Source organism: Phalacrocorax carbo, chromosome 5 (genome assembly GCF_963921805.1).
Source record: "Phalacrocorax carbo chromosome 5, bPhaCar2.1, whole genome shotgun sequence".
NCBI lineage: Eukaryota > Metazoa > Chordata > Aves > Suliformes > Phalacrocoracidae > Phalacrocorax > Phalacrocorax carbo.
In genome coordinates this window covers 29402078-29414930 of record NC_087517.1, presented here as the reverse complement: position 1 = coordinate 29414930, position 12853 = coordinate 29402078, and the positions used below count along the sequence as shown (strand labels likewise).

The 12853-nt window shown below is 37.4% G+C and overlaps 1 protein-coding gene across 4 annotated transcripts in view; it reads right to left on the bottom strand.

The window, feature by feature from the left end:
- The window catches only part of PARD3B (par-3 family cell polarity regulator beta), a 436340-nt gene that overhangs the window by 225455 nt on the left and 198032 nt on the right, over window positions 1–12853 (bottom strand). For all 4 annotated transcript variants that reach the window (XM_064451807.1, XM_064451805.1, XM_064451804.1 and 1 more), the window contains exons 6-9: window positions 11245–11331; window positions 7535–7660; window positions 2176–2534; window positions 392–531 (exon numbers count right to left, since the gene is read on the bottom strand). In XM_064451807.1, coding sequence (XP_064307877.1) covers window positions 392–531; window positions 2176–2534; window positions 7535–7660; window positions 11245–11331 — 712 coding nt within the window. The remainder of the gene's footprint in view (window positions 1–391; window positions 532–2175; window positions 2535–7534; window positions 7661–11244; window positions 11332–12853) is intronic.

Below are 12853 nucleotides of genomic sequence, written 5' to 3'. Positions count from 1 at the left end.
TTTTAAACAGACCAATTTGAGCAAAATTGCCTTAAAATGAGTGTTTAACCACCTCAATATTAATCAGAGATTTTTGGACATGGCTGAAGAGGCAAGACATGTTTTGTTTCTAAACTGATACATTTATCTGCTTTAGGAACCAAGACATTATTATATCCCCCTTGTTCAAACATTCTGTGGATCCCTGTGAAAAAAACACCTGTTTCAAAATCATGGTATAAAAAACCTCTTGACAAAGAGTACAAAAGCCACAAGACTTCTTTTTTTTTTTAAACTAAGGTCAAGAATTTTAATTCCATACATCAGTAGTATGTATAAGGAAATAAAATATTTATGTCAAAACCAGCGATCAATACTCAGCAATGCAAATACAATGGATGTTTATCCTAACCTCCAGGATTCTGTCTCCTGACTGCAAACGACCATCTTTTACTGCTGCACCTTTTGGTAAAATATTCTTCACAAAAATCGGACCAGGACCATGTACTGAAGAGTCTCTGGTAACCACGGTGAAACCAAGTCCTTCTGGACCTAGAAGGTCAGATAAAGAATTCCCAACATAAATTTCAACAAGCAAATGATGATCATTTAAAGCAAGGAAGCCATGTCAGTAACATATCACAGACAGTCAGCTGAGGTTAGCTCTTAAAAAGAAAGCAAACAAAAAGCAGTAAACATGAGTCTATTTTCTGCATGGTCTAGAGAAGAACTCAATCCATGTCAGAGCACATGCTCAAATCCTCCTGCAACAGCTACAGATGGAAATACTTTTGGATAGCCCACAATAATACAGAACAAGTGAGAACTCTCATTTTAAAGCGCATACGTTTTCTCTAGGTGGTTTTAGTATCAGTCTTCACATTACTTTCAATAGTCTTTGAAACAAATCAGAGCAATCAGAATTGTTTATTTATGAGCATAAATACAAGTTAGCAGTCTTTACTGAAACTTGGTGAAAAGTAGAAAACGTCACATGATTTGAATGCAAAAACTGCTGACTATATGCTGTTAAGAAAGGACAAGTGATATTTCAAAGCTTCCATTCGCAAAGTTGTTTGCTGCTTGGCAATAAACAACCTCAATTGTTAATAGATACATGTTTTAACAAATAATTAGGGAGAGAAATCGATATTAGCAGGTATTGCTCATGAGCCACCAAAATAACCCAGGAACAGCAGGGTCCATAAATATCTTTTTATATTGAGCAGGATTGCTACCCATGTGATAGTTTTCAGAGATATCGCATCAGTATCACATCCCTATCTTTTCTAAAAATGCAAATTACTGTTTAAAAATCAAAAGCATTACATCTAAAATGGGGAAAAATCTGATATAGGTTCTGTTAATGCAAAGCGGAAGAGTTCAGAAGTAAAAATTAGTGATTTAAGTTAAGAAACAACGAAAATTAAGAAACGACAGCTTGATTACATTCACTCTGTGTTAAAAGAATAAAGTTACAGTTTTTAAAGGGGCCACTTCTAGCACAAAATTTAACTCTCAGCCAAATCAGAGAGAGAAATTGAACAGAAAATATAAATGCTAACTGGGATCTACGTAAGGACATTTTACTATATGTGCATAAACCTGTCACTCCTTGCAAAGACAGACAACGGCATGGAGCAGCAATTAAAAATATACACACAAAATTCGGCCTGCTGACAGCTGAATAAATACAGATGGAAAGAAAAGGTTCGTAGAAAATTAAAAAGGGAAAGACAGGTAAATCTGTGGTCAATTTCCTGGATAATATGAAACAGAGCAGAGTACATTTTTAAACATATCTTTAAAAGAATGTCATAACAGTGCTGGTCAATTAGCAGATATGAATAAAAGTAACAAAGGTTACCAGCAGACAGTTCAAATTTTTAGTCTGTACTTGCAAACCAGCTGAATCATCTCCTAAAATCGCATGTTGCTAATGATATACTTTCCACATAATCAGTAACTGAGATGTTTTAAAAATCAGTAAGTCTGGATAACACACATCCAAGATTTATGAAAAAGCTGACTGTTGAGAACATTCCTGTTAACATTCCTTTACCTTTTGGAAGTTTTGGAACTTCTAAACTGTAAATAACTTGCTTGTACTTTTGATGTCACTGGTTTAGTTAAAAGTACAGGTATCAATATAGAGAACATGATACAGACTTAATCACATCATCTCCAAAGACTTACCTTTTTTCAGGTCTATCTTTATTTTCTTTGCATTTTTTTTATTGCCAAAGCCCATAAGGGGAGACAGGGAGGGAGAAGATGACTTTCTACCCAGACGTGGGAGGTTGGGGCTCTTAGCTTGTTGTAGTGTTGACTGTACACCTGCCTCCAAGCTGCTTGCTCCAGAAAGATTAATCGTTTTCAGAGCAGGTTTTGGATGAACAGGAGGTGGAATCTTTGTTTTTGGAACTCCTTCTTCATTGTCCAGAAAACAAAGGGGAGCAATAGCAGACTTCTCATACTGTTCTCGATTATATGGAGGAAGGACTTCCAAGATGACACTTTGAAATTTCATTGCCTGACGGAAGATGTCCTGAGCCCTTTAAAAGAAAGGTATGAAAATCCACATAAATAACTGGAAAATTCAGGCAAAGTTTGAAGTTGTTTACAGAGAATAAGACACAAATTTATCTTAAATGTGAAGAAATAACCTTACCTTCACATCTACAGTGTCCCTTTTCTAGAAAGTACGTGTGAAACGAGACTTCTGAACTACAGCATTTCCTTACATTTCAAGAAGGAACAGCACATGTGTTGGGATTTCTAGGCTGTTATGAAAACATATCAGCCAGAATAAACTAATGAACACAATTTTGCATGCAGCACATCAGGAAGGGAAGTTCTGATGGCAAAAGCTCATCAAAAGACTCCTGAAGTTATAGCTTACTACTTTTTCCAAGTGTTTGTTACATATTTGCTTGTTGGCATAGAGGCACACTGAGCACTTATGAACAACTGCATCAGCGGATACATCTACTACGAGCAAGCTAAAGACTCCATTTTTTCCCCTGAGTACAGCCTAACTGCCCCTCAGATTCCTTCATCATCCCTAATGCAACTGCTGGCTGATTTCACACCAATAAAAAAGGCTGAGGGTATGGGATATGTGGACATCTTCAGCAGAAATATTGTGACAGCAAATGGTGCAACAGAAAAGGAGGATGGTATGGCATATATAGACATCAGAAAAAAAGCTGGTGACAGCAAAAGTGCAACTATTTTATGTTTCTACATAAAAGAATAAATTAAAGGTAGATATTACTCACACCTTTCAAGCAGAAATCTCTTGCTAAGGTGGACATGTGGATTTACTTAATGTCTTTATAGATGTGCTCAAGTGCAACTCCAGAAACTGTGTTAGAGCATGTAGTGAGACTACTCTCCTTAAACCGATTCACATGGTAACAATACAATGTTTGGGTTCCCATGCATTGCAAGGCAATTAAGACAAGTTGGCCAAAGCAACTGTTAATACAGCCTTCCCTGAATTTTGAATAATGTGTAGTTTTGGTCATCAAGACGTTTTACAAACCTTGGTTTCTCAAGAAACCAAGGAGACTTCCCTCTTTCTATGCCTTCCTCTCCTACCTTCTGATGAAGGTGACTGATTTTCTTCCTTATTGCAGAAGACAACTCAAGTACAAAGAGAACTGGTAGCTGAAGCACATTTTAAGAATGAAAAATCAAGAACTGCTTAGCAGAATCGGGTCAAGAGGGGAAGTTATGGCCACATTAATTTTCAAATAAATCCTGGGGTCCTTTAGAAAACAATTTACATATCTCCTACCTTTCTGTAGTGCATCTGCACTTCACTGAAGTCTTGGCTTTAGATTTACACGTAGTTATGCAACAAGGGTCAATGTTGAAAGTACTTCCAAAATAAAGTCTTTTTTACCCTGCTACAGAAAGAAGGCCACTGCAAATGTTAACGTCTTGAATATACACCTACTGCTTTCCCAGACCAACAGAGCTGCACAGTACCTCCACCTTCCAGCCATAGGCAGTGGAAGGGAGGGGCTGCTTTTGAGAGGGCTTTTTTTAGCATGAAGACACTGAAGTCAAGGGGCAGACCCAATGGATACTGCTGTGGGAAGGGACCATCTTGGCTACACTAAGTGTACATGCAGCAAGAGTCGGAATAACCACATTCATTGACAGGAGACACTGCCAGAAGAGAAAGCTCAAACTTGGAAAAGGTAGCAGTGACGGTGCTGTGGGGAGGTATTCTTCTAGCACCACCCTCAAGGGTTAGGTTTTGTAACTGTCACAGCACTGTCCCAGTGTGTCTGCAGGGGTTATACCTGCTCACATATAGCCTATGAAGGTTTTCAAGGACAGACCTTACCCTGATCACAGAAACTATGGCATGCTCCCAGCATAAGGATTTAGAGTCTTAGCTGGTTTCTTTCACACCCCATCTTCATCTTAGCAAGTAGCCGCTTGGCCATATGTTACAAGGTAATTCAATAACTCAGTTTCAGGAGATGAATATTTTAAATATATGAAAGAGAAAATATAAGATCTCCTTCAAACAAAAAATAGTGGAAATAACACAAGACATCCTGTGGGAAAGCCTAAATGCAATCTTCAGGGGCAAAATAACTGGCTGCACTTCAAAGAGAAAAAATAATGGATGAAGAAATTTACATTTCTTGAGACCCCAAACACATACTTTAAAGAAATAAGGGAGTCAATTAAAAGAGGTGCTAGAACCTCTGCAACACAACAGAATGTAATTGAATAGATTAACAGCAAATGAAAAAGCAGACCAACAGACCCAATATATAAAACTATTACAGACACGGGAATACAGAAAGTAGGCTGCTGCTATTACAGCTGCAGAAGTAGCAATCATCAGGAGCAATACTAGAAAGTCTCAGCTGAAAACAGAAAGAGACAGTATGTAACAGCTTCTACTAAGTGTTAAAACAGCTTTTACAAGGGTTATGAAGAAATGTCAATTTGAAACTAGCAAGCAGATTTTCCTCCCAAGGGAGATACTGATGACTATTTCTGGGTCAGTAGTCATTGGGACAATACTTCGTCACATCCATTACAATTACTGTGCTTCTGTAACTTGAAGTTCTGTTAGGTTAGTACAGTTATGTCATGCCAGTTGAAAACTGAAAGGCGTATTCACTGAGATTAGTTTCAACATGGAAAGCTGCTTTCTTTAGCTATTCTTTAGCCAGCAGTGTGCTCAGGTGGCACAAAGGCCAATGGCATCCTGGCTTGTATCAGGAATAGTGTGGCCACCAGGAGTAGGGAGGTGATCGTGCCCCTCTGCTCGGCACTGGTGAGGCTGCACCTCCAGTACTGTGTGCAGTTTTGGGCTTCTCACTGCAAGAAGTGCAGGAGCACTGGAGGTGCTGGAGCGTGTCCAAAGAAGGGCAACAAAGTTGGTGAAGGGTCTAGAGAACAAGTCTTATGAGGAGCAGCTGAGGGAGCTGGGGTTCTTTAGTCTGGAGAAGAGGAGGCTGAGGGGAGACCTTATTGCTCTCTACAACTCCTTGAAAAGGAGGTTGTAGCGAAGCAGGGGTCAGACTCTTATCCCTAGTAACAAGCAACAGAATGAGAGGAAATGGCCTCAAGCTGAGCCGGGGAAGTTTAGATTGGGCATTAGAAAAAACTTCTTCACTGAAAGGGTTGTCAAGCATTGGAACTGGCTTCCCAGGGAGATGGTTGAGTGTCCATCCCTGGAGGTATTTAAAAGAAGGGTAGACGTGGTGCTTGAGGTCATGGTTTAGTGGTGGACTCGGCAGTAACAGGCTAGCAGTTGGGCTCGATGATCTTAAGGGTCTTTTTCAACCTTAACAATTCTATGATTCTATGAGCCTCAACAGCCAGGGAAGAGAAATGATGCTGAAGGCTATTCTGGAAGGCAATTCAGGAGAACAATGTAACAGGACATGACTAGAGCTTGTGCAAAATAGTCTCCCAAATCCCCAAATGGATGTTGAGTCCTCACTGCCCACATTTTTAATCCTCGGAACCAATGCCACTGCAACCACACTTGTTATTGTAAGAGAAGGTGAATTAGACCAACTAAATTAGGCTCTGCTCTATATGATCTTTTAGTTACTTCTCTCTTTCATGCTCCTAATGGCAGAGAGAGCATCTAGCAAGACTGGCCTCTCTAAACTAACACCTGTCTTTGTAAATATTCCTTCCAACTCCTGAAACTTTACACAAACTTGGAAAAAGCAAAGTGTCTTACATTTCTCATTTTGAAGAGAAGCCTGATGGAGAACTGGTAAGTTTACTGGAATATTTCTAACTGACCCAAAAATCTAGTTACCTTACAGAAAAATATGCACGTGGAGTCCTCCACTCCACATACATCTCATGGGCTTAAAGCCTCTGTAGCTCTAGTTACATTTTAAAGAGAACACAAATGAGACAACAAATTTGTAAAGAAAAGATCACATACTATTTTGAAAAGAGAGGTTTTCATTCAGGCAAAATTACACCCGAGAAGGATACATCTTCACTACAAAACTGCACAGGTGAGGCAAGGAACATTTTAATATGATACCAACACTTATGTTCTGATAAAGTTGGTATCTTATGTAGGAACTTTCCATGGGTGGAAGAGAATGGCATGTACTATGTCACATCAAAACACATTTACCACCAAATATTCAGAAAACAGTAACTTGAAAACCTATCAGAAGGAAAAAAGCACAGCCTCAGAAACATGGTAACACCTACTCAGAACTATGCTGGTTTTATGAAAACTTATTTTGCAAATATTTATCCCTAACAGTGAAATTACTTATTTTAGTCTAGAAACCTTGAACATTTGGCTTACTGTTTAGAAAGTTAAGCCTCAACTCCCTTGAGATCTCAATAGGTTTTTGTTATATTATAAACAATCACTCAGCTGTCTAAACATATGGATTAAAAGTAAAACCAAATTACTATTTAATTACTACAGCAAATATCTGTGAAATCTGAGAGGCTATTCTTTTCTGCAACAATGTCACATTAATTCACAGCCAATCAAAGCAACCTGTTACTTAAAGTAATTTGAGATAGATAATAAACATCAACAGATTTGTAATAAAAATCGTAAGAGGTGAGACTTACCGTTTAGCTCAACTAATCATAGTTTGAAAGTACTAGTGTTTTTACAAAATTAAATGCTCAAAAAGCTGCAGTGCCAAAAAAAGGTAACCTTATTTAATTTGCAAAAGAGCATCAAAAAACATGCTGCGATGTTGACTCGTTCTGAAGGACTTACGAGGAACATATGGAAGAAATAACAGAAGAATTAGAAAGTGAAGATAACTGTTAAAAAAACTTAAAGCTATTTAAATAAAGTAAGCGCAATAGGTTCACTAAAACTACAAAAGATGACTCCTCTCCTCAAAATTCACCGTATTTGGATGTTTCAGAAAATTACAAAGTTTCTGCCCGGTATCAATTTTACAGGCATTTTATCTGAAACAAATTTTAGTCCCTTTGCATGAATCACTTAATAAACACAGCATTGTATAAAATCCTGGATAGTTAAAAGTATCAGTAAACCAGCACTTACTGTGCAAAGGTTTTATCTGCAAGGTCCACATGGTTAATCTTCACAATACATTCATTTTCATGGAAAAGCTCATCACGCCTAGATCTGCTATTTTCCTCAATACCACGGATGAAGAGTCCCAGCATCCTAATAGGCAAAAAAAAAAAAAAACAACCAAAGAACCTGTCCTTTATTTTGCTGGCATAAATTTATAGCAACTAAAAAGAGATACTAATCTCTACCGTGTATGAGATGAAACAGAGTAGGCCATTATAAAGTGCTTAACCTAGAGGAAGGGTTTCCAGCTCACTCTAACTAACAGCGACGGGATTGCAAGAAACACCAAGAAAAATTGCAGGCACTAATGCTATACTATTTGCTAGAACTTCAGGAAGCATTAAGTCCTGTAGGTCATACTCGGAGAAACAGAACAAAACACCTAAATCTCCCCATCCACTTAAAAAATTTGAATGTAGATCATGCAATACTTGTCTGCCACTAAGTAAGATTACATTGCCCCAAAGAAAGGTACAAACAGATCAAAAGTAATTTTCTAACTTGGCTGTAATAAACTCAACGGGCATTAGAATAAGACACAAAATAACCACTATTTCTATGTTTGAAGAACCTCTGAAACTTTTCAGTTGCCAAGGCCCCTTTTTTTGATAAATAACAGCAACACTATTTATTTATGTGGCAGGAGAGCAGCTGAACGTCAAAAGCAAAGTTTTTTTTTATCAGGTTTTGTGCAAATTGAAAACAGAGGTGCAGCACAGAAACTTCTGATAATGCGTTAAGTGAACAAGCATGGGTGATGCAAAATTCCAGTGTGGCTAACTCTGCTAGGAGTGCTAGGCTATTTCTGACCTACCTGGAGCACCTCCGTATTGCAGACTACAACTCAACTACACATAGCCAATGGTACCAGTATTATGTCCAAAAAAACCTGACAACTGTATGTTTGTGATGACCTTTTATAATCAAGTTTTATCCCCTAAATTTCCACATCAGCAAAGACAGATGACCTTTAGAGACCATTTTCTATTGGTTATACTCCATAAAATATTAATGTGCAATTTCCAGTGTGCCAGCACTCCAAGCACAAAACGAAGTCTTGTATTTTTTCTGATTCATGACTGCCCCTTGAATTTAAGTCCACTCAACAAGACTCACAGAGCACCATTAACTATTTTAAATGACACTATATCCACCATGCATGTGATTTTAGATTTACTGTATAATAAGATTTAAAAATTTATATTTATGTCATATCAATGTACTTTACGTGAAAACTTGGTTCCTACTGAATTCACAGAAAAGATGATTCGATTTATTGCATAAGGTTTCTCTGGCAACCTGCATTACCCTTCACTAAAGGATTCAAAGGGGCAGTGGTGGAGAGGGGCCACAGCCCTACTGATGACAAACATCCAACTAGTGGCAATCAAAAAACTAAACACTAAGAACTAATGAAATGATTATATTAAGATGCAAACCAATAAAAGTAGACAAATAAAAGACATTACAAATTAAGCAGTTGCTATGATATTCGCTAAACCTGTTGTGTTTAGATGCTGCATCCATATAATGCAATAGGGTTGCCCACTTGTCTGAAAGTCGTCTGTGCTGTAGTACCTGAATGAGTGGCCTGAGTTACATATGCTGCGGCAGCTTAAATTCATTGCTTCATTACTTTTTTACACAGCCTCAATCTTAGCATTATTTTAATGCACTATTAAATTTTAATTTCCTATTTTAATGACATCTAAGTGCAAAAGAAAGGGGAAAATAATTTCCATTAGTTCTGTAGTTCCTGTATAAACTAAGATTTTGTAAATTAATGCAATGTTTTAACTACCTCTAGAAAAATTTTGCTCTGCAGCAGCACTAGGCTAAAGCCAGCATTACCTTATTAGAAGATAACTTTACAATTGAAATACCAGACCAAATTAGTCATGGCCAGTGTGCCCCTATAAATTGTATCTTGTCATTAGCAGAAATAAAAGATGGTCTGTACTGTCTCATGTTATGATGAGTTAAAATTTATACACCAGTTTCAGGCTTGATTAAATAAAGGGGACAAGCGATTTAAGTCATTCTAGTGCTTTTACAAAGATATCAGCATGGTTCTGCCAAGGGTCATTAAAATTTCAAGACAACTTTCTAAACAAGGAGTCCATCTGTCAAAATACTCTCTTTTTTCTGAGGGATCCCCAAAAGCATTTGTAAATAAGGACATATTGGCATGCATGCAATGCAGACCAAGGAACTCCACCTTTTTTTCATGGAGGTCTTCAAAAGCTGCACTCAACACAGCGATACTTTTGTACAGAAATGTGTTACAGTCACAATAATTACTGATTTTAATGCCTTGCAATTTCATAATATTTTTTGCCTAATGATCTTGAAATACGGTGTACACACTACAACCTTATGGCATACCTATAACAAAGAACTATTGTCTGCATTTCATGATGGAGTAACAAATGCAAGAGCTTTCCTCAAACACAGGCAGCCTGCAAAGCCAATGACACAACGCAGGCCGCCTACAGTTCCCATCGAAGGCCAACTTTCTCCTTGAGACAGTGACAACATTTTTCCAGGCAGCTGGTGGACATCTATTTCCCCTTTTGGCAAATAAAACATTATGAATGAATTTGGGTCCACTTATGAACTCAGATCTTGCTGAGAAAACATTTACACACACAGACTTTTACAAGGCAATTTAATCCTTCATATTCTCTGTCCTACATTAAAGTTGATGAATAAAGAAACATTTAAGAATGATACAATTTTTACTTTTGCAATAATTATCTTTGTGTTACAGGCAGCCATTTTACTATAAATTAGTGTCATTTATGGCACTGGCAATTTCCCATCTCTTATTCAGGGCTGCCAGTGTCAAATTAACTATCTGGTTAAGCCTCTGTATGTCAAATTTCAGCCTAGAATTTTGTTGTTTTTAAATATATATATATATATATTATTTTTATTTTTTTTTTACATCTGAGCTACATAGCTTGGAAAACAGTTAAAATGAAAATGCTGACACAGTCTTATCTAGAGTACATCAATATGAGCATGCTGGCATAATAGGCTTTTGTGATCTCAAGAGACTATGTTAAATCATTTATAATTAAAGTAATTGTATTGTGACAAAGAAAGGTTCATGGTATAGTGCACATTTTATAAATGCTATACAACCAAATCTGAAAGATGGCTTGAAAAATATGCGACATGACCAGGCAAGCAAATTTTTTACTTTTCTTGTCTGATAGGTTACTAAGGAAGGGCCTATGTAGAGAAATCCAATAAAAAAAACAACCAAACAGAAAAAAAAATCCAAAAAAACAAACCCAAGCCAAAAAAAATCCCCATACAACCAAAACAAACCACCATACCCACAAAACCAACCCAACACCACAAAAAAAAAAACCAACCCCCTAGCCCACACACCATTAATATTACATTATTCTACAGTCTAGTTTACCGTTCAGAGAATAAAACCAGAGATGATTAGAAGGACCTACGTGAACAAATGGGTTGGTGTTATCTTATATGTAACTTAGGCTAGTCAATATTTTGGTAATGGAAGACAGTGTCATAGACTCAAGTACCAATTTTCTTCTATGCATTTCTTTTCCTTATGGTTAAACAGTAAGTATTTTAAGAAAACCACAACTGAAATTCTTTCATTAATATACTTTTTGAGCAATGCACAGACAGCTTACCTTCCACTCAAAGACGAAAAAAAGGGCACTACATGTATTCCCAAGGGTCCGCCTTCCCCAGAAATCTCCACTGTTTTTGTCATTTCACTAAAATAAGAGCACAGGGAAACACATCTGATATGCTTCTACACAGAATTCTCTATGTTAAAAATATCTGATTAATCAGACAGCAGAAAGGATGGAATAAGTATTAGACTCAGAGCGCACTAATATATAAAAATACGATGAAATGCAAAATGGCTATGAAATTATTTCATTTTTTTAGATCAGGGTTTGTGTACTTTGAACGGGAAAAACACTGAGTACTAGACATTTTCCTAAGTCAACCCTTAAGTAAATTAAACAGAATATCGAAGAATAGGCTTTTAAGCCAGGAGAGACTTCATAATTTAAAAAAGGAAGTTATCCTACATGTTCTTAATTTAAGCTTCACATGAGCTGCTTCAGTCAATTTCCCCATGTGGACACAATATAAACAAGATCACACATTAAGGACATCAAGCCAATAGCAAATTAGTTCCATCATATTTCAATATCTTTATTTCTGCCCTCATTTGTATACAACCTCACTGACAAACAAAGAACAAAACACCTTGTAATCAAAAGTACAACTCAGCTCTTTTTATCAGAAAGTTTCCTTCCTCAAACACCATTAACAAAATCCTCTATATTATCTCTGACAGATTTTTGCTGTTTCATGGCTATGTGCTGTTTCATTTCCTATTGAGAATTTTACACTGCCAGCCTTACAGTGACCTTAATTCTATTCTGGGTGATCACATGAAAAGGAAGGTACTTGAATTGGCTAGGATGTCGACAGGGGGTGGGGGTGGAAGACAGAGAAATGAGTAAGGTCTGTATTCTAGCAGACCACATTCCTACTTTCTGTGCTAGTCTACATCTTCTGTAACACCCCCTCCCCTCAAATCATACTGAACACCACTGCTCAGGATTAGTGGCCAAAGGAAATACTCTGCTGAGTATTTCCATTTACACTAGAACACCCTAATGTATTCAGGCTACAAGAAGCTCTATGCTTGCACGGCAGTCCTATAGTGTTTACAGAACATGTAAAACTGAACCGAATGGACACTTTATATACTGCCATGAGTTAAAGACTCAGTCTAATGTATGCAAGAGCAGGCTGCTGTTGCGAAAAAGACTTCTGACCTTTTTCTAAAAACTATGCAACAGATCTAGAGAGTGCACTTTTGCAAGATGAGAAAAACAACCAACCCCTCAAATGTATTTTACCTAGCACAACAATTTCCTCTGGAATCAGCTGACCAATCTCACTGACCCATGGTCTTACAATCATTTGATTTGAGGCAAGAAGAAATGCACAGGTATAAGGGAGAAATCTGTGACGACCCTTGAAGTGGCAAGTGCATTACAGCAGATTAGATACTACATAAAAACACATGCACAGCTAAACTCTCTCTCAAGGGGGACTCTTACTGCAAATGGTCTTATGTGATCTTAAAACAAATTCTGCACTGCTTCGTGAGAATGCAGATTTGGTTTCGGTTTGGCTTTTTTTGGTTTGTTTTGTTGTTACAAACCTTTATCCTTTTTCAGGACATGGTTTAGGAGGCACAGTGGTTTTGGC